This window comes from Typopeltis vanoorti, chromosome 1 (assembly GCF_054136105.1).
Source record: "Typopeltis vanoorti isolate ZY-2024b chromosome 1, IOZ_Tvanoo_1.0, whole genome shotgun sequence".
In the NCBI taxonomy this organism is placed as follows: domain Eukaryota; kingdom Metazoa; phylum Arthropoda; class Arachnida; order Uropygi; family Thelyphonidae; genus Typopeltis; species Typopeltis vanoorti.
This window is the reverse complement of record NC_143549.1, coordinates 36,525,174-36,548,621: the sequence shown is the minus strand read 5'-3', so window position 1 is coordinate 36,548,621 and position 23,448 is coordinate 36,525,174. Positions and strand designations below refer to the sequence as shown.

General features: G+C 34.7%; 2 protein-coding genes across 3 annotated transcripts in view; one reads left to right on the top strand and one right to left on the bottom strand.

The window, feature by feature from the left end:
- Positions 1-475, top strand: part of LOC150109892 (immunomodulatory peroxidase-like) — an 88,383-nt gene extending 87,908 nt beyond the window's left edge. For both annotated transcript variants that reach the window (XM_090397214.1, XM_090397204.1), the window contains exon 14: positions 269-475. The gene's annotated coding sequence lies outside the window, so the exon portion shown is untranslated. The remainder of the gene's footprint in view (positions 1-268) is intronic.
- Positions 476-5,282: 4,807 nt separating this feature from the next.
- The window catches only part of LOC150109891 (peroxidasin homolog), a 36,166-nt gene continuing 18,000 nt past the window's right edge, over positions 5,283-23,448 (bottom strand). Inside the window, exons 8-11 of the mRNA XM_090396457.1 lie at positions 14,833-15,396; positions 13,703-13,872; positions 12,883-12,988; positions 5,283-5,325 (exon numbers count right to left, since the gene is read on the bottom strand). Of these exons, the coding sequence (XP_090252583.1) occupies positions 5,283-5,325; positions 12,883-12,988; positions 13,703-13,872; positions 14,833-15,396 (883 nt within the window). The remainder of the gene's footprint in view (positions 5,326-12,882; positions 12,989-13,702; positions 13,873-14,832; positions 15,397-23,448) is intronic.

Sequence of the window (23,448 nt, the reverse complement as noted above, 5' to 3'; positions counted from 1 at the left end):
CTGGTGATTCTTCGTTTTCTTTTTATTTTTGTATAAATTGTAAACCAAGTGCTGATTTACTTATTTCGTTTGGAATTGAAATATTATTTATTTAAAATGTAGTTTATATGCATTTTCTTGTTTAAGATTTTATGGTAATTTAACTTTTTTTTTTAATTTTTTTTAACATATCTGTATATGAGAATATTAATCTTATTTCTTATTTTATATTTTAGAAAAAAATATTTATTATTTTTTCTTTATTTGCTTTTATTTATTTATTCAACAGTGTCAAGGAAAGTCAAGGGCATTACTACCCAACCCTAAATAACAACGTGAACGCTTGAAGAATGTGGAACAAAATTTTTTCCCTGTCTGATCAAGAGATCCTCATTTCAGGAATGCACATTTGACATTTAATGACAAATAAACTGTAAAAAAAACAAAACAAAAAACATATTTTCCATATCTTTAATAAATCATTTTTTTTAAAGTAGTATTTCGATGCTTTATTACATCATTAGTTGTTGCATTAAAGCAGGGATATTCAATGCATGGCCCGAGGGCCACCTGTGGTGCGCAGAGCTCTTTGCTGTGGCCCGCTGGTCATTTTGAAAAAATAACTACTTAACCTTAAAACGCCATTAAATAAAAAATAATTTCAATGAAGCCCGCGAGTCACTAAGCTATACTGTGGTATTTAGAATTGCAAGATGCTTTCCAGTTTCACAAGGAATGCTATGCATTTGATATTTTACATAAAATCCTATAAAAATAAATATTAAATAGACAGGCTTTTTCAGCCATCTACCAGCGTCAAGCGGTACTTAAGTACTAGTACTAACGTCGCAGGTAGATGGCTAAAGCAGTAGTTCGTTCGAGTGCGCTGTCTAATGCCTTCCAGATACATTTCGAAGGTTCTCGATACTTCGTTATTTTCATATAAATACAAGAGGATCTCATCCACAGTCAGTCGTGAACAGTGTGATATTCATGTATAAGCGCACGCAGGTTCGTCGTGTCAGCCATAGCCTATTGTGGTTTTATATTGCCAGACTTTTTTCATTAGTGTGAGACATATTCAGTGGATAATAACCGTTACACGGCCATTTTGGATCATGTTTTGGGTTCTTCCATTACTATCGCGTCTGCGAGCAAAAAGCGTAAATCAAGTGATTCTTGTCGGGTTTTTAATGAAAGGGACCAATTCGTACTTTTTGTGCCGATCGACGATAAGCCAGTGTGTTTAATTTGTCTTGAGTCAGTGTCAGTATCAAAAGAATACAATATAAAACGACACTATGAGACAAAGCATGCGTCCAATTTCTATCACCTTCAAGGTTGACTTGAGACGGTTGACGGCTGACAAAGACGGTTGACTTTGTCCACACGAAGGTGTGGACAAAGTCAACCGTCTCCAAATTGATTTAAAATGGCAGCTGGGTTCGTTTAAAAAGCAGAGGGAAGAGAGCGAAGCGTGCGTCAAAGTAAGTTATGTAATAGCTGAAAAAATTGCTAAAAAATCAAAAGCCTTCTTGGACGGCGAATTTGTGAAAGAGTGTCTCATGGCTGCTGGGGATATTCTGTGCCCAAATAATAAGGAAGTGTTTAAAAAATTGAGTTTGTCTGGAGTAACTGTAGCACGATGTGTCGAAGAACTTGCCCATGACATTGAAGGAACTTTAAAAAAAAACGGTCGTTCGAATTTATGTCATATTCACTTGCTTTAGATGAGAGCACAGATGAGAAGGATACAGCACAACTGGCTATCTTTGTCCGTGGGAATGATTAAGAATTCAATGTGACAGAAGAACTGCTAGCGCTCGTACCTATGAAGGGAACGACGAAAGGCACTGATATCTTGAAGCCGCCAAGAAAACTCTCCAGCGTTTTCTTGGCAGCTTAATCAACCTGGAGTGTGTGGTAGCTGATGGAGCCCCTGATATGGGGAAGAACGAAGGGATTATTGTGCTGCTACGGAAAGAACCGGAACTAGAAAGAAAAGGTTTCGTCCATTACCACTGTTTAATCCATGGAGAATTTGTGCGAGAAAACTAAAAACTATTGGATTTGAGAATGTCATGAAAGTTATTGTGACTGTCGTCAACATTATTAGAGCAAGAGAATTGAAAATTCGTCAGTTCCAAGAGTTTTTGACCCAAGAGTGCGAAGCGGATCACAGCGATGTGGTTTATTATAGTGATATGCGTTGGTTGAGGAGAGGGAAGGTTCTTAAAAGAGTCTTTGACTTAAGGAGCGAAATACAGCCGTTCATGGAAACCAAGGGGAAGCCGATTGCGGAATTCAACGATCAGAAGTGGATAACAGACTTTGCCTTTGTAACCGACATCTCGTTGCATATGAATGACCTAAATACGCGGCTACAATCCAAAGATCAACTGGTGCACACTCTGTTTGATCACATCAAAGCTTTTGTAGCCAAGCTCAAACTTTGGGAGGCACAACTCGCAAAAAATGACCTAACTCATTTTCAGCTTCTTGCTGAGTCCAACTGTTCATCTCTTGATGAATACGCTACAAAATTAGCCGTGTTGAGAAGAGAGATTTAGTGATTTTCGTAAGCAACATTTTCTTTCAGTGTCGATGCTGCCGAAATGTTAGGCTCAGTACAAATGGAGCTGCTTGAACTCCAAAGCAACTCTTGTATGAGAGAAAAATTATTCAATTGCCTTGCTTACATTTTACAAAGACTATATTTCTGAGGACGCATCCCCTAATCTTAGCCGGCATGCTTTAAAGATGTGCACTTTGTTAGGAAGAACATGCTTATGTGAGCAGTCTTCTCCAGAATAAAGCATGTGAAGTCCAAGACAAGAACTCAGATTACGGACCAACGTCTCAAGAATACTCTGCGCATAGCGACTTTCAGCACTGATGCCAACATCGACAAGCTGGTCAAGGAAAACATTGCCAAGCTGCCTATTGACATTTAATTCTTCATTAAATTATCTTTTTTCAAGTATTGATTGTATTTACTTATCATGAACCCGACTCCTACCTACGCTCTTAAAGCTGAGTTTGTTTATATTTATAAGATTTTATGTCAAGTATCAAATGCACAGCGTTCCTTGTGAATCTGGAAAGCATCTTATAATTCTAAATACAGCAGTATAGCTTAGTGGCCCGCGAGCTTCGTTGAAATATTTAATGCGGCCCGCACCGTCTGAAAGGTTGAATACCCTTGCATTAAAGTATTATGATTATGTAACTCCTCCAAGGGGTCCAACTGGATTCTACACACACTACGTTAATTACTATCAACACACAACGCCATCTACCGCCCACTAAGAATATTTTTTGTATGTAAATTGTGGGAATTCTTTGTCTATCAGTGCATTTTATTTTTAGAACGATAGATGGGTGCATATGTCAAGATATGACTGAAACGAGATATTTTTACATGTCTGACAAAACATAAAACTTCAAAAAATGTAAAACTTTTATTTCCGAATAATTTTTATACTTTCTAACACCATCATTAATTTAATTTTTTTTCAATGCTGTAAGCTAAAGTTCTAGAAAGTATAAAAATTATTTGGGTTGTGTAAAGAAAGCTGTTTACAGACACTAGGGAATTTCGATAATCATTTTCTGATTAAGCGAATTTTTTTAGAAAATAATTCATTTTCTCATCCGCTGTTGTTATTGTTGCTGTTGTATGGAGTTACATAATGAATAAAGTGTGCACATGAAAAGCGAACTTCACTATAAGAGTAAGAAACAAAATCAGGAATGCTGTAAAAACGCAACTACAGCTCTGGGAATGTTAAATGCTTGGTTAGGTTATTTGGAATCACTATCGAATCAACTAAGATAATAAGGACTGTACGTGGAGGTCTGTTAATTATGTGTGTTATTTTTTCGAACAGTTTTTGTTGTTGTTTTTTTTGAGATAAAAACCAAGAATTTCTATCATCATCATCATCATCAAATTCCTGCCATGTATCCTCAAAAGGCGTACAGGATATGATAGTACTATATGAAAACTTACATCATTACTAAATGATGGATCTTAATGTCAATTTAATGTCAATAAATTAAAGGTCAAAGCTGTATAACTGAGAGGAGACCTCCACATAGCCTTTAAAGGAATGCGGTGAACCGATCAGGGCTTCTGACCTAATGTCCAATCCTAACTTTCTCGTGGTGCACCCTGTTGGGTATCTACCTGGATAATGAACGAACAAGGATGGGCTGGCAATTTGGGATTTAGCCGACCAAATTGTATTCTTATTGGCTTAAACCAACATACAAAATGATGGTACAACATGACCAAGAATTTCCTGGAGATAAAAATTTTCTACTGCCGTATGAGGGCAACAAACACCCGTTCAGCAAAAATAAATAAAATAAAAAAGAATAATAATGAACTGAAAAAAATAATAATAAGATCATTACAAGATTTTTTTTTACGTCGGGATTTGAACCCAAGTGTTTGCAACTGAGAAAAAAAAATGGCGATCTTAGCGATTTCTAGAGAGGTACTGTATCTCACGTGGTAAGAAATGAATTACAAATGCTTTTGTATCCTTAGCATTTTGGATTTTTTTGTTTCAATAAATATTTAATTATTTATCGAAATTAAAAATCTTTGTATCAAATCTTGTGTATATGAATAATATACATGGAGTGGCCAGTTTATTAGAAATAATACTTACAACATTATAATACCCGGCCTTACGACGATCCACTCATACGACGCTTTTCAATTATGACCAACGCCCATTTACACGACGCTGTATTCGATGATACGACGTATTAGCGACATGATGCGTCATTCATGAAGTCAGTTCATTTACAAAGGTTGGTAAATATGCGTGTCTCAGTGTTTCGCTGTGAATTATGAATGTTTGGAATTATTATTTTATTTTATTGTTGTTAATAATGGAAGATACAATTTATAGCAACGGTGCATTGCTTCCACTGAAAAGAAAAAGACGCACGAATCCTATTAACATTTCGTGCGGAGTTTAAAATGATTAAACACTGAGATAGATCGCAAACTAAACTTACCTCGCTCTTCTGTTGTTACAGTTGTTCAAAACGTGCCACTAGTTAATACTACAGCTGGCAATCTTATTGCCGAAGTGGAAAAACTTGGAATGGTGTAGATTGATGACCAAACTAGTTGTCGTGTTCCCTCAAGCCAAGCTATTGAGAATAACCTTTTTCGTTTGGAAAATTATTCTAAATCTGACATAAATAAAGAATTTATTTAGAAAAACAGGAAACTTATTTTCAAAAGCTCTGGACTGATGATAATAAAAAAAAAAAGTAGAACTTTATGCAACAAAGAATGACCTAACAGGAAACATGATTTCAGAGCTGAAAAAAAATGCAATGAATAAGATGAAAAATAGAATAACAGCAGGAGAAGAGACTATATACATAGAACTGGACAAAAATGCAGGGGGGGGGGGGTAAATGAAAGACTTTGAAATTCTTTAACATGGTCTGGATTTCTGGAAAAGCTCCAAACTTAAAAAAAAAAAAAAACACTAATTATCCCAATTTATAAAAAAGGAAATTAAGATGAATGCAAAAGTTATATGCAAATTAGTCTGCTAAATGCGGGATATAAAGTATATGCAGGAATATTAAAAGATAAACTAAACAGCATTGTAGAGGACAAACTCAGAATCGTTTCCGAAAAGCCCGAACTTCAAATTTTACTCTAAAAACATTAATTCAAAAGCGAAGAGAATTTCAAAAAAGAAAGACATGGCCTTTACTGATTACGAAAAAAGCTTTCGATAAAATTAATAAACAAAAATTATTTAAGATATTAACTGATCCGAATATACTAAACCAGCTGTTACAGTCAATTCAAGAAATATACACAGGAAATAAAATAGCACTCAAATTAGAACAAATATCAGAATGGAAAGACATATCTGTTTTTTAATATGCGTGTGTGTGTGTGTAACAATTTAGAATAGCATAACCCATGTGGCATACAATTAAACACACAGAAATAAAGATAGATACACCATTATTTGCAGATGAACAAATTGTATTACATCAGAAGATGATCTACAGAGATCAGTGAAATCATTAAATTAAATTTCAGAACAATATAATATGAAATATCAAAAGTAAAGAAAAAAAAAGGCTTTCAAAGGAGAAGCCACAATAAGAAGTAAATTAGTGATAGATAATAAAATATTACAGCAAATAAATACTTTCGAATAACTGGAATGTGACTTATCATATGAAAATGAAAAAAGATATAGACATTAAAATATTAGATTAATCAGAAATTTTGCTAGATTAATCTGAAAGCAAAAAGAACGACTATGAAATCCTTAGATTAATCTGAAAGCAACTATTGAATCCTGCATATTAATGTACCTTTACATTGCTAATTTTAGTTTATTCCTGAACCCCTTTGTACACAGGGGCTCATCGGTAACATGAGTCGTCATAGATTTTTGCTAGTAAATTACAATTTTAGATTAGTAAATCTAGTAAATTATTTTTAAAGTGAAAAATTTAGAAGAAAAAATTATTGGGTTTTATACTATAGGCAATTACAGATCAGAACACGTTTCATATCTGCTCTCTTCGCAAACGGTTAATTATAGTATGACAATCTGCGTGTGACAACTAAAGTGAGCTCATTTATTATTATTATTTGTTACCTCCAGGGAGTCCAAACACTCATCGAGGGAGGACATCTACTCTACAACTCTGCTTCCACCACTCACAATCAACCAACTGACAGCAACTACACCAACGCCATCTACCGCTGACCACCACCACCACTAGTATTTCCACAGACAATCACAAACATCCATGCCCACGGTGGGATTCGAACCCGCAGCCTCTTGACTGGAGAGCGGACACGCTAACCACTCTGCCAACCAGGCTGGCATTTGTATCTCAGACAAGACGAGACTGGGTTTACTTAATTTGGAAACAATTCCGTTTAGATCAAAGCCTTTCTTTGTAGACGAGTTAGCTAGTCTCATGCAGATAGGATTTCTCTCTCTCTCTCTCTCTCGTATTCTTACAAAGCAGACTTACTCTCTTACTTGCATTCATGCAAAGCACCAAGCAGAGAACACGCGAAGTTAATTCATATTATTATTTGTCGTTTAGGATTTAACATCGCCAATAATTCCAAACAAACCCAAGCGATTGTGATTAGTTCAATTTGATTGCAATTATTATTATTATTATTATTATTATTATTATTATTATTATTATTCGACCAGGATGTACGCTACAAAGCCACCGAAAGCAATATTTAACTGAATACTATCAAATACGTTTTTAAGGTCAATCTTCTTCTTTGAGAGCCATCTCCTATCGGAGGTCGACGACCACCTTGGCAAATTTTGAGCGATTCTCAGCTATTCTGTGCAGTTTCTCAGAGTTCATACCAGTCCACTGTCTGATATTTGCCAGCCAAGATTTTCTTCGTCTTCCTTGTCCTCTTCTTCCATTTATCTTCCCTTTTATAATCAATTGAAGTATCTTATATTTTTCATTACGAAGTAGGTGACCAAGATATGCAGTTTTCCTCTTTTTATGGTATCTAAAAGTTCACGTGATTTCTCCATTTGTTCCAGTACTTCCTGATTGGACGTTTTTGCTGTCCATGGGATTTTTAACATTCGTCTGTATAACCACATCTCAAAGGCTTCAAGTCTTTTTATGATGTTGTCTTCAAGGTCCAAGTTTCTGCACCATACAGCAGTAGAGACCATACATGGCATTTAACCATGCGTACTCTAAGCTCTTAAGTTTAAACTGCGGTTACACAGTGTTGATTTCATCAAGAGAAAATTTTTTCTTGCCATTTCAATTCTAACTTTTATTTCCATTTCTGGATTGCAATCTTCATTTAACCAGCATCCGAGATATTTAAACTTTGCCACTCTTTAAGGTCAATAATGACCTTAAAATCTGACCACCCGGAAAAAAAATCAGCCCAACAGCTATATTCCAAAGCTGAATAATTAAAAAAATATATACCGTTTAGTTCATAGGACTATGTATTACGAACTGAATATCTAAACTGAATCTCTAAGAGTAGATTATCGATTGTCTTTCTTCTGTGACAGAAAAGGTAGTTCTTTTTCTCTTGTAGGTATTTGCGTGTGTGTGTGTGTGTGTGTGTGTGTGTGTGTGTGTGTGTGTGTGTGTGTGTGTGTGTGTGTGTGTGTGTGTGTGTGTGTGTGTGTGTGTGTGTGTGTGTGTGTGTGTGTGTGTGTGTGTGTGTGTGTGTGTGTGTGTGTGTGTGTGTGGTCTACAAGCAAGTATATCTAGTACTTAGTGGACTGTATGCCAGTTAAAAATTCTATTTCTTAACTCAATACGAAGTTAACAGGTTTGCTTCTATTTCTTGTTTATTTCTTGAACTAATGAATTTAGTTATCGAAGATAAGATTCATGCAGTTGAGAATGTGTTTAGATAAATCCAAATAAAGATTGTTATTCGTCATATGATTAAGCATTCTGCGTCGACAATTCTTTTTTGATTTTATTACATTAGAACACCTCGATGTTTTGTAATGTTTTACTCAGGTGTTCATGTGAGATGTATGAAATACAAATAAATATACAAATCTTTGACTTTGCTAAAAATAAAATAAAAATAAAAAAAAAACATACTAGCATAGGAAATGGTTTTACATATACATCGAACGGTTCGTAAATCCAAAACAGCCAAATAAGATATGGGATAGGAGGATCGGGCATGCGTGGTACCATAGAGTGACTCATTAGCTTGCTGTTGACTATTTTACTTTCGTTCCCTTATCGCTTGCTGTCTTCTACAAATCTATAATGAATGCCGCCATCAAAATCCATGTGGCTTTTGATGGCGGAAAACAGTGGTGCTGCAGAAATTCACCGACAACTGTGTAAGGTTACGGGCCTAATTTAACGAGTGACAGTAAGGTAAGGTAATGGTATCCTTTCCTATCTATCAAATCGTCTGTCACCTCATTTGGCCGTCCAGTACGCTCTTCATCGTGGACATTGTTGCGCCCTTCTTTAAACAAACGACTGTCACCGTAAACTTTACGCAGTCAGGGTCAATTTCTGCTGTGCTAATTCTTTTTCACCAACGAGAACCGTATCATACCACAAACCTCGCACAACCTAAATTAATCTTGGATCTACTGTTATCAGTATTCTTCACAATTACAGTAAAAAAGCAACTAAAGACTACGAAACTAGTCTTAAGGTTGACCTGTCTGTTTATTGGGAGGAAAAACAGGAGTTGAAAAACCGATGGGCCACCGTACATGATCGGCTAACTAAACCGATCTACTGAGTACTGCGATATCAAATATGTAGACAGAACAATAACTAAAAAAATAAATATACTCTTCAGTCTACTTACTGTACACAAAAATTCTACAACCTAACATTCACTGTTGTAAACTCCTTACAAGAAAGGTTGCAAATACTAAGTAAAACTAGCGTGTTGGACCAATCCTGTTGGACTTTTAATGACGATCCTCTTTAATTGCCATAGTTCAGTGAGATATGCGTGGGGGTTGTGAACACCTTCATGAAGGGTTTCGGTCAATTACTGTACACAGGAAGTTTTGTTTGCCCGTACAAGCCTTCTCAGACGACAGCGATCTCCTTCTTGACAGACTGTCTTAGGATCACAGTTACGCTTCTTGGACAAGGAATGTGGGCCACTTTCCCAGTGATTAAACAGCCGGGATATCCCACCTTTTGATAGAACAGTCAACGCTGCTGTTTCGAAAATCGTCGCTTCAGCCAGACGGACGCCCAACAATCTCTTTATTGAATTCCGAAAGATCCTTTGTTTTTCCCATTATGATCGACACTATTGACGATTACTGACCAGCAGCAATCTTAAATAGTTGCATAGAATACGTGGTGACACACGTGATCACGAATTTTGCATGTAGCAGCGTAAGCGACTTACCACATGTGCATAAAGATTTCAAATTGAGTGGCCGGTATGTGTTTGCGCAGAAAAAAATGTTAAGCTTGTAATAAGTCGATCTTAGAAGACTGACGCAAAGGACCGCCTAGAAGATACGCATCTAAAAGAGTTTCGTGTTGGTAGCGGGATATTAATAAGAGCTGTAGCTTTTCAGTTCTTAGGGAAGAAACATTGTACACAGGCCTTACAGTAATCAACAACGCAGACTACACAGGTGCAAAGAGAGAGTCGCGTGTTTGCAGTCGTGATATATAACGATGAATTATGATACACCATTTTCTTATATGGATGAACGAGTGAGTAGGGAGGAACGAGACATTCCCAAGTGCATCATCAGAGATGAACTGCGACATACGGTTGCTATTCCAGTGAGTGTGCTGTGATAAGTCAACATTATTATAAAATCAGTAAACTTGTATATTACTTTATTGAGACCGTTTTATTTATACATCACGTCAATCCGTTTGCAAGATGTGTACGCTAATTAAATTGGGAAAACACAAACGTGGTTTACCGCCTTTCATAATTTTTAACATGATCTCGTATTCTCGGTTTCAAAAAGGTGTTCGAGAAGGATAAAAATAAATGTGTTTTTTTTTTTCAGATTTGGATACGGCACTTATATATTCATTGGTAATGCCTAAATTGATTTCAGTTAAAAAAAATGAATTTGTTGAACTTGTAATGCAGAATATGTAGTCACTTTTTGTTTCGTTTCAGCACATATGCGGCAATTTCCTCTAGATGTCGCTACTAGCATATTTACAAAATAAAAATGAGGTACAGTTTGCTTTATCCACATGTTCAGATTGTTTTCTTTCTCTGTGAAATGGCCTGATGTAAATATGTTCCTTTTGCTCATTTTAGGCGAAGACGCCTTCGTCTAAAATGTTACAGAGAGCAAATGATTAAATACACGATTAACCACTAAGGGATGTGCAAGTCGGTCGTTTTCTCTCAATTACTGAATAAAAAAAATACCGTTTGTAAAGTGTAATTTTTTAAAAAAATACGCATAATGTGTGTATATTAGTACCTACTGTTCTGTATGTGGAGGGTCCTTAGGGTGTCTGAAAATAAAATAGCCCACATTAAGGGGTTTATTAAAGCTCTTGTCACATGACCAGCGTTTATAAAAATTGAATCAAGGATTGTATCTTTCCCTTAATGTACTTTTTCATGTTTTTGGATGGTAAGGACAAGGGCCCTGCGCGACTCTAGTTAACTTTTTTCTTTTTTTTTTTTTTTTTTGCTTAATATCTATGTAAACAACCAGCTTATAGGTTCTAAGTTTTCTTTCATGCGCAACAGCTACCTTTTCAATTCTTTTAAAATTCGTAACTATAGGTACAAAAATAACATGCAAAATTAAAAAAGTAACAAAAGAATTGCAACGGCAAGTAAAACCGGGATGTAGTGATCATCAAAAACAAAGCGACTGTGTGGTTCTATTGCGCAATATTCGGGTATGGGATATAGAGGTGCGTACGGATTGGGGGTGTACAGTAAACGATTTGGCTAATATTGCCACAGAAATACAATAAATATGGAGACTTGGTAAATGAAGACTCGTAAAGCGGGTGATTACCTGTATTTTTCATCAAATACATTGAAATCATTTGAGATAAGGTCATCTACAGCTACTGATATGTGTTACACTGTCGGCTGGCTTTAGGAAATACCCCCCCCCCCCTCCGGTCCTTCCAGACTGACTATACAATGAGCTGCTGAAAATGATCAAGATATGCTTCTTCTTAGTTCTAATTTCGTTTTGAATACTGAGAATAATCACATTTACTTTCTCTTTTTGATTTTGTGAAGGAATGTTGCTTGCTTGCTTGCATTTGTTTAATTCTTGTAGCTGAACAGCTAAAAGAATTTGGTTCTTTGCTTCAAGACCATTTGATGGATTATTACTACTAGACCTCTATGGAGTCAGACTATATTCTTTTAATGTTTTTCTCCGGAGAACAAATCCTCTTTATTCTTTGCCAAAGAACAAAGTCAGAGTAAATAGTTCTGCAAAAATAAAATAAAATAAAATAAATAAATAAATAAAAATAAATAAGAAGACAATTAATGCGTGTTTTAAGTTATATTGAAGTCACAAATAAACAATGTATTAAATTAAAACATGGAAATAAAATACACAAACCAAATTTCCTATTATTTACTTCTTTATTTTAATAATCACGAATGTCTTTCAATTGGAAGGAATCTTTTTAATAAAGTCCCTTTGATCTTTTATTAGATTATACGAATAAAATTCTATTTACCTTCACGTTTATAAAAAATGCCACCTCCTAGTAACCTCTTTCTACCACCCAAGGTTCTAAATACATTCCTGGAAGCGCTGAACACGGAAGTACTCTGTTTCTAAATGGGAAAAAAATGAATTCAATGAAAGGTAATATGCATGGTAAAAATTATCAACTTTTTCTTGTATAATGACATTTTCCCCATTTCTGTGATTGTTATTTTTAAATAGTTAATAATTAATCGAAGAATTACGCTTAGAAAAGCCTGTAAAGCTTCCAGTAAATCAATACTTTCGTTTATTGTTGCTTTTATACTAGAACTAAATAAATCGTCTGACAATTGATAAAAAAAATTTCATCGTTTTATCAATTATTGACAAATAAAGCGTTATTTATTTATTTATTTTGTTTTTGTTTTTTGAAAACGAGTGTCATTCCCAAGGCAAGGCGAAACTCGTCCAATTTATCAACAGAAATCGACTAAGCAATTTGGTGAGGAACAGAATAAAAAAAAACAAAAAAAAACATTATCTTCTTATTTGCATTTGATAAAAAGGCAATCCCGCGTTTGTGATCCTTTCTGTGAAAATTCTTAAGCGATCGCATCATTTTCACAACTCCGCGTCCTAACTATGTATTGATATTAAAAAGCTGAATTTTAATATTTCTATGCTCATTAATACTTACCTGCGACGATCAGCGAACTTGAACACTTCTGGTTGAATTTCTTGGATCTGAGTGTTATCACAGATGATTTTCGCCAGACTAATTTTTCGAAGTTCTTGCAACTGATCTGAAAGATAAAAATAAATAAATAACGATGGTAGTGATCTTCATCAGAACTAAAGAGTACTCATCTCATTCATGAGATGAGCACTGTTTTTTTATCCAACTCAGTGGAGATTAGATAATAATAATAATTAATAATGAAGTCTCTCATGCGACTAACAATGGTTTCCATCAAATGGAAGCACGTCGTATCCTTATGACGTCAAACAACAAAAGAAACTACTGTATTTCATTACATAAAGAGACAGACAGATATCCAAGCATTATTTTTCCATAATGGCTAAAATTAACAAAGAAAATTTAAATATTATACTTCATCAGTTTGTCCAGTTTCACTGACGCAATCTCTCAAAGATGACATAACAGCTTCTTAGTTGGAATAGAATTTTACATACGTTTTTGCACCATTCGCAATATTACGTTCGAAATTTAAAATAACTGTGTAATTGGTGATATAAAACGATTAGCAAAACTTTATTTATTTATTATTTTGTTTATTTATTTTTGTCTAATTGGTGATTTTTCTTCAATGTTGTCCAATGTTCATTTCACCAGAAAAAAATAAAAATAAAATAAGCTATGAGAAAGAAAAATCAAACTCATCTATGCTTTCTATTAATATATTATTTCAATTCTGTGGATTTTTAGTATTTATCTTGAATATAAAGCGATGTTTGAGAACTCGTAAGAAAATTATCAGAAAATGAACTATACTTACGTGAGGTGAAAGAGCCAGTCTCTCTGCCGTGTTCGAAATAGTAGCGATCGCCATACTTCAGTCGATAAAACTGGATTCCCAATATGCATTCGAACGTGGGGCCGACAATGCTTCCCGGTCTAGGGGTTTCGGAGAGAGCCCCTGTGAACAAATCAATATCTTCTACGGATCTGAAATATATATATATATGATTGAAAATTCATAAAACACAAATGATTAATTAGACTAGTAATATGAAATATCACATTCCTTACTGAAAAAATAAAGCGATGTAATTTTAAAAAAAATAAAATTCCACAACTATATTTTAGATTTTATCTTTAATATCATACTTTAAATGATTTTAACAGACTTTTTTTTTTTTTTTTTTTTTTTGTCCTATTGGTAAACGCGAACGAATGGGGAAAATTTTCGTTTTTTATCCAACTGGAAACAATGTCATAGTTTTTTTTTTTTTTTTTTCCATTATTGCGTACGTAATTTCGTTCTGACAATCGTCAATGACTTGATTAGAACGCCATCTAGTAAACTCTGTTTTTCTGGTGATAATCTCTGGAGTATTAAATGACACGATATTGGAAACAGTATAATCAACCAATGAATTTAAATAACTCGAATTAAGTTTTATTTTCTTTGCAAGAATCGTATCCTACTGCCCATTTTCGTTTTCATAATTCCAATTTAGAACACGGTAAAACACATAATTGGCACGTTTTGGTACATTTAATGCTTTTTTTTTAAAAAAGTAAAATCTGTTTAATGCGTTTGAAAAAAATAAATGTAAAAAATTTAGAAATTATGTTTAAAACGAAAAATATTTGTTTTAACTAAAATTTTCAATTTTCACTTTAACTTTGCAATTTTCATACTTTTTTAAATATTAAAAAAAAAAAAAATCTTGCATGTGTTAAAAACAACTTAGAATTAAGTTTGTTAAACAAGCAGTATTAAAGGTTTTTATCATAACATATAATTATTCATTATTAAATTTTTCTTATTATACGAATGAGTACAAGAAACACATCACTTCCTAATAATAATAATGAGAAGAAGAAGAAGAAGCTTTAACTCATTTCAGTTATCGTCCACAAAACGTAAATATCAAAACAAAACAAATAAGGTCAACTTACTCATACACGTTTTTTAAATTTTGACGGGTGCTTGCAGACACGAGATAATCGAGATCTTCAAATATTTTTATGTTGAATCCTTGACAATGTCTGACATAATTGATGTAACCTGGTAGTCCATGATCACGTCCTCTCTGAATGTTGAGGGAAGCCAGATCGAGTCCTCCCGAATTATTTCCCCTAACCTGATAGAGATGGTTGGTCACATCTTCCACCATGAACCTATCGAACTGTTGACCGTTGCCTTCTGCCAAACCCCTAAGAAAACTTTCGATACCGTTGTGGTATATTTCAAACGGATAAAGAAAAACGTTCCTCAGAAATTCGCCACCGTCTGGATTCTCGGAGGGGATTTCAGGGAAGAAACCATTAATCATGGAATGGCCGAATCTAAAAGCAGCCGTGGAAAATTCGTTAAGTATACTGGGATTTACTGTTGGGTCGTATTCTGTAAAACCAGAATTTCTAATTCTCAAGTCACAGAAATGCATCCTTTTATTTCCCAGCACTAACGGCAGGAATTCATTATATGTAATCATTTGCATTTCAGCAGCTACGATACGTCTGAAAGGAAAATAATACATTTAGAAATTTATAAAACTGCGATCAATTATGTAATTGACTTTTACGTATTTAGCAATAAATAAATAATAAAATAAATAAGTCAATAATAAAATTAAAAATTAAATAAAAAATAGAATATAAAATAGAAAATAATAATAGTAGAGACATCCGAAAAGTAATGAAGAATATTTAACAATATGATGATACACCATTTTAATGCTTATATATGGAAAATATATAAGTGCCGTTGGAAGTGGCATTGTTGAATAATTACTAAAAGTAACTAAATCGTAGGCTCGTGTCCCACGTTGTTGAGGTTTTTTTCATAGCTCTTACCTAACTCAGGAGACTCCCGATTGGTATGGAATATGGAATATGGAAGATATCAAGGAACAGATTAAGAATCTAAACAAGGATGAGTCATTAGAAGTTTTAAAACTTATCATGGCAAAGTTTGAGACTGACTGGCCGGGTTATTTAAACCTGTACGCCCAAACAAATGATCCAGAAGTAGAGGATGAAGAAACCCAAGGGGAATTCATAACTGTTCCATCATTTAAACCCCCTCCCCCCCGTCATAACAACTCACAAGAAGAGCACACGATATTATGGACACGATATTCTTCGTGTCCACGATATTATGGACACGAAGAGCACACGATATTATGGACCTTCTCCGAAAAACTCGGAGAAGGTCCCCCCCCCCTTAGTTATTCTTCGGGACAAGGAGAAATGGATTTCTGTCATATCAGCCCTCAGGGAACAAAACATCACACACTCCTGGGCAAAACACTAAGATGAGGGAGTCAAAATCCAACCAGTCACCGTCACTGACTATAGGCAGATGACAACGCTACAGGACACCAAAAATCTTCCTTATCATACATTCGCTTTACCGAGTGAAAAGACCTTAAAGGTGGTAATACGTGGAGTCACAGAAGGAATCACTCCAGAAGAAATCTTAGCTGATTTAAGCAACCAGAGCCTGACCCCAATCAAAGTAAGTAGAATGCTTAGGTCTGATAAAAGGCCAATGCCTTTAGTACTCGTGGAGATTGATAACACCCAGAAGAAAACTCTTGAGCTGACTGCTGTCTGCAGCCTCAGAATTACTACAGAACCTCTAAGAAAGAGAGCATCAGCAGGACAGTGCCACAGATGTCAGCAGTTTGGGTAGCTATGCCAAGCCAACTTCAGGTGCTTAAAATGTAGTGAAGGCCACCAGACCATCATATGCACAAAGTCAAGATCTACGCCAGCTAAGTGCTCAAACTGCGGAGGTCTTCACCCCGCCAACTATAAAGGATGCATAGCACACCCAAAGAACCGCGGGTCTTCCAAACCGCTCATCCACCCAGCAGTGACACCCTGGGCAACTGTGCAGATCGCCATCCAGTTCCAATAACCTCTACCTTGACAGCTCAGAAAGGAACTCAACCTGAAACCAGAACCAAAACATATGCTGAGGCTGCACGATCCAAGAATACTTCCTCCAACAAATTTTCAAACTCCAATCTTACATCAGTTCTAACTGCCTCACTAGCTACCATGTTTCAGGAATCCAGCAAAACAAATCCTACGCCGTCCTCCACGAAGAAATTCCTTCAAGGTACCTATTCCACTCTGACAGGCCTCAATCATGAGCAATAGGAAATATAAGCCTAACTCCCTTACCATAACTGCATGGAATGCAAATGGATTGAACTACAAGAATTCACTCACAGATATACTCCTGATATAATTCTAGTAAATGAAACACATATCAGACCAGCTAATAACCCTAAATTACGGAACTACGCAATGTACAAAACAGACAGACTCACTGCCAGTGGAGGAGGCACAGCCATATTCATTAAAAATTACATAAGCCATAATGTACTGACCAATCCACAAACCAAGAACCTAGAAATAACAGGCATCGAAGTCCATACAAACAATGCTGGCAGTATCAAAATCAATGCAGTATACAACCCACCCAGCATTCCATTACTGGTATCTGACTTGGACTCCATTCTCGGGTCCACAGATTCCTTCATTATGGCTGGAGATTTCAATGTCAAGCATACAGCTTGGTATAGCTCCACAATCAATGACAAAAGCTGCACCCTAAACCATTACTCAACGTAAAATTCTATTGTTATAGCCGGACCCTCAGAGCCCACTCATCACAGTCCAAATGGAAGATCAGACGTACTGGACATCGCAATCCTTAGAAACATCCGATACCAATACCAACTGGAAATGCTAAACGAATTACCATCTGATCACAACCCCATTCTGCTCAAGCTCGGTACACAAGAACAATTCTCGCCTCCACACTCCTTTATATCATGGAAAAAGTTCTCCAAAACTCTCTCAGACCACATTGGCCCAACACTCATTATCCATAACAAAGAGGAGATAGATATAGCTGTCAGCAACCTCACTTACCAAATTAAAAAAGCACTAGCTTCAGTCACACAAATCATAGTTTTTCATTCCAGTGGTCGGATTCCTGAGAAAATTATTATTATTAATATTATTATTATTATTCGTGACACCTCCAAGGAGTCCGAAGACTCATCGCTGAAGGACACCTACTATACAACACTCCATCTCCACTACTGCACCGACCCTCTACTACCAATCACCTACATCAACGCCATCTACTCCCCACAACCACCACCGCTAGTATTTTTGCCGTTAAATTGCGTGTGTTCTAAAGGGCCGATTTGTCTGTATGTGGGATGAAAAACCCGAGTTTCCGGGAGAAAAAACCCTGCTACCTCCGTATGAGATCGGCTAACTCACCTTCAATTGAAAAAGTCCATAAAAAGATTCCCCCGTCATGACGCGAATCGAACTTAGGCCTTTTCTAATCGAAGGGCGCAACGTACCGTTATGGACCTGATCAGGCTGAAAAACAGAGCCAGAACGAGGTACCATAACACAAAAGCCCCACAAGATAAAACAACTCTGAGTGATTTAAATAGAATTTAAATTACTTCCCGGACTTGAATTTAAATAAATTCAAGTCCGGGAAGCTCTACAAAAACATTGGAATCAAAATTGGGAAACCAAACTGAACAATCTGAACCCAGAGGATAACTCCATCTGGAAATTCTTGAGAACCCTCCACACTAAAAGGCAACTAATTTTAACATGCCTACTAATCTAATAAAAATCATAGATAGTTACCTTAAAGACAGATTCATGCAAGTAAAAATAAACTAAACCATATCAACCAGATGCAAGATCCTTGCAGGTGTGCCCCAGGGTTCTCTTCTGGCTCCCCTGCTGTTTTCTATCTACTTAGCTGATATTCCACAAAATCCAAGTTCAACAATCACAGCATTATATGTAGATGATATCGCTTTATTAGCAAGATCTCTCAGTTCCAAACTAGTTATCAAAAGACTCCAAAACAGTATTCACACATTTGAGAAATGGTTGATGGACTGGAGGATCCAAACAAACCCACTGAAGAGTTCAGCCGTCCTGTTCACCAAAAAGAAGTTTCAGATCAAGGAAGACATACACCTGCTAGGTGTCAAGATCCCATAGCAGAATGAAGTCAAATACCTCGGTGTCATGCTTGACGAAAAACTCCAATTCATCAATCATATAAAACACATAAGCTCAAAGACAGCCAAAGCAATCGCCCAGCTCTACTCCACGATCAAAAGAAGAAGTAAACTGGATATCCGTAACAAACTACTCATATACAAGATGGTAATACGCCCAATCATCACTTACGCATCTCCTACATGGAGCCACACCTCGAACACAAATATTCAAAAACTGCAGAGGATACGGAATAAATGCTTGAGAATGATTCTGGATGTCCCATGGTTTATCAGAAACTCCCAGATTCACCGAGAATTCAACACTCCCTATATCGCATCCCTCCTCCATGATCTAGCAGCAAAGTTCTTCACCAAGACAAACAATCATCCAAATCCGCTGATCAAGCAAGCTTCAGAATACAATGAAACAGAATTCTACAAATACAAAAGACCCAAGTCAATTCTATACTTAGCTGAACACAGCTAATCTCACTGCCCTTCTTGGGCGAGCTTAACGCTCAATAACTCTCCACTCAAAGAACTCCTCCCTCAGACAAAGGGGAATATGAAAAGCATTTATACTTCACCCAAGTCAGCAACGTTCTGCTGCCTTCTTAGATGTGTTAACGTATATATTTTCATACTAATTATTTTTGTAAGCACAACTTAAATTAATACTGTAATAAAATAATCAGTGCTGGCTCGTGGCTTGAAATTGTGGGGTGCTGCAACTTTCGAAATATACATACACACTATAAGTACAGTGTATACGTGTTTGGATAAAATATCAATATGGTAAAATTAAAAAAAATTAGTAAACATGAAAAAACATTGTTTATTATCGATAAAATTATACAGTTTGGCATCAAAATTACTTAAAAATAAAATATATTCTTCTTGTTTTATTTCATGAAAAAATACTGTTTATTATCGATAAAATTATACAGTTTGGTATAATTCAAAATTACTTAAAAATAAAATCCATTATCGTAACCCCAATAATGTTCTTAAGTAAAAACTATAACAAATGTTATGTCTTTAATTGTAATGTTCAAATATTGGAAGAGAAGGAGTAAACATGATAAGCACTACGAACACTCTACTACTGCCACAAACGGCATATAAACAACAGTGGAACTACGCGAATGTAATGCGTGACGTAATGCGTGACCAATAGCTCGTATCTCACTATCGTGAGATGCGAGCTATTGGCGTAATGCTGCACTGTCCGTCGCGCGATTCCAGTGTTGTTTATATGCAGTTTGCGCCAGCAGTAGGGTGTTCGTGGTGCTTATGGTATTTACTCCGTCTCTTTAAATATTTGGACATTACAATTAAAGACATAACATTTGTTATAGTTTTTATTTTAGAATATGCTTGCGCGAGTAACAATAAACTGTGGAAAACACATTGCCGCTAGTCCTTCTAAGTGCGATGGATTTTTATTATTTTTTTATACAAATAAGAGAATTGTATATGATTCTTGATGATAAAATTAAATATTACTAGCAAATATAAATAAATTAATAAATATATTTATATATCGAGAAAAATTGGGAGTTCTGCAGTTCCTTAGTATTTTCATGTATTTTCATATTCAGTGCATAAGAAAGAATGTATTTTTACACCAGATGGCCTTTTAGCAACAGCAGCTCATGACTATTTTTATTTCCCAATAATGACAAGCTAATTTTAAACTGAGTGGATCAGAATTTGGCGCGAAAAAAACAGATCTTACAGAATATGACCCGTGAGACACAAGTTTATTATGTGGATATAAAGAAATACTAATGAAAGCTTACGCATATTCTCATGCAGTTATTTAGTAGGTAATTCAGGAAGAGTTTTATTACATATGATTACATGCGAATGTACGTAGCCCATAAAATATTATTCAGAAAATAATTTATTATAATTCTATCTTTAAATTTGCTATGTACATAAATACATACATAAGTATACTTGGGCAGCAAGAGGATGGAAATCAATATTAGATTACTTTATATTAAATAAAAAAAATCAAAATTTTCACTAGATGTTAGAGTTCAAGGAGGATATGAAATAATCAGTGACCACTTCCTTGTTAAAATAAAATTAAGATTACCACCTACATGGCTACAAGTAACAAGAACAGAAAGGAAATTTAAAACATTTGTTTATAAAACAAGACTATTAAATGACACAAATATACAATGGCTATATGAACAAAGAATTAACCAATATCTAGATAAAATAAAACAAAATGAAGAAATGGAAATAGATTGGCTTAATATAAAATCGATACTAAATGCAGCAGCAAATGAAAGCTTAGGAAAGACCAAAAAATTCAATAAAAGGAAAAAACTGAAGATATGGGATGATACAACCATAGAAATAATCAAAAAGAAAAAAGCCTATCACAAATGGTTAAGCAGTGAAAGATTAGAAGATGAAATAGAATATAAAAGAATAAGAGCTATAGATAAAAGTGAAGTCAGAAAAAGACAGAGAATCATGGAACAAATTTGTTTCTAATTTAAAACATGATTTATATAAAATAAGACTCAATGTATATAAGATTTTGAAACACTTAAATGCAGGTACCAAAGAAAACATAAAATTAAACACCGAATTGAAATTAGAAGGATTTCTAAATTACTACACAGAATTGTGGACAGACAAATATTTAAAAAAAGACAACTGGCAAACAATTAACGAAAATGAAAAGGAAATAACTAAAGAAGAGTTAGAAATCAGCCTGAAAGAAACAAGAAATGGAAAATCGCCTGGAGTAAGCTAGGTTTAGAACTGTATAAATACGCAGGAAAAAGATTAAAAGAAAGACTCTTATTATTTTAAAATAAAATTTATTCAACTGGTATCCCCCCAATAGAATGGAAAAAAGCAATTGTGATTCCTATCTTTAAAAAGGTAATAGAAATGATCCTAAAAACTATAGAGGTATCAGTATACTAAATTCCTGTTACAAAATATATAGCAGAATCTTAAATAGCAAAATATTGAAATATTCCGTAAACTTTATTTTAGAAGTACTGAATCATGTATAGACGATCATGTAATAGACCCAGCCTTTTGCCTAAAATTAATAATAGAGAAAAGAAGAGAATACAATTTAGAAACACATATTGCAGTTATCGACTTTGAAAAAGCATTTGACAAAGTTAAAAGAAACATATTATTTAACATATTAAAAGAAAGATAAATACCAAATAATATCCTAAAAGCTGTCACAAGTATATATGAAAATAATAAAATACAAATAAGATTAAATCACGAGCTCCCATATACGAGAGAGATAAACCAAGGGGTCCGACAGGGATGTCGCCTCTCAGCAACTCTTTTTAATATCTACTTAAATGAAATAATAATAATAAAATGGAGTAAAAATTTACATCAAGGAATTAAACTTTCTCCTACAGTAAACTTACACACTCTCCTCTTTGCAGACGACCAAATAATAATTACAAATTCTGAATATAGTTTACAGAAAGCTATTTTAGATCTAAATGAGATATCCAAAGATATCTCATTTAGATATCTTTGGCTATCTAAATGAGATATCTGAAATGATAATATCAATAGAAAAATCAAAAACTATGGCCTTAAAGGAAAAGATCTAGCAAGAACTAAAATAGTAATAGATTAGAAGATCTTAGAACAGGTGAATTCATTTAACTACGTAGGATGTATGATCACATATGAAAATGAAAAAGATATAAACGAAAAAATTACAAAATATTTAAAAGTAACAGATGTAATTAACTCTATATTTAAACCAAACCTAGCTCAAAAACAAACCAGGCTAAAAGTATACAATACATTAGCCCTACCAGTCTTAATGTATGGAAATGAAATCTGGACAATAAAACAAAAAGACAAACAAAGATAAACAACAGAAATGAAGTTTATGAGAAAAACTGCAAAGTATACCCTATTTGATCCAAAAAGAAATGAAGAAATTATGAAAGAATTAAACCAAGAACGTAATAGAAAAAATTAAAAAATGTAAACATAAATGGATGGAACACGTTCAAAGAATGAAAAGAGAAAGATTATCAAAACAAGCCTTAAAGTACAAGCCATTAGGAAAAAGAAAACCAGGACGTCCTCTTAAACGATTCAACGATGACTTCTAAGGCCGGAACAGGCCATTCTACGTAAATCCTTGAAACGCATGATGATGATGATGATCAATTTGCTATGTGGAACAAGGTTATGCCATTTATTATATTTTACATACGATTACAAGGAACTTATGACTTCGGTATGCGGCAGAAAGAACTCCTACACAAAAGTAAAAAATTCGACACACTTTCAACCAAACGGGTCTAGATGGCTTTGCAGCTCGAATATCTAGGATATACGTTATTTGAAATTTATAATTTTCTTAATATTAGATCTAAAATCAGCTTTTCTGAAAAATATTTTCTCTTAGTTAGAAAGTATGTTATAATTGATATTAAATTATATTCTTCTTTCAATCTTGATATAAGCATAAGCAAACAAA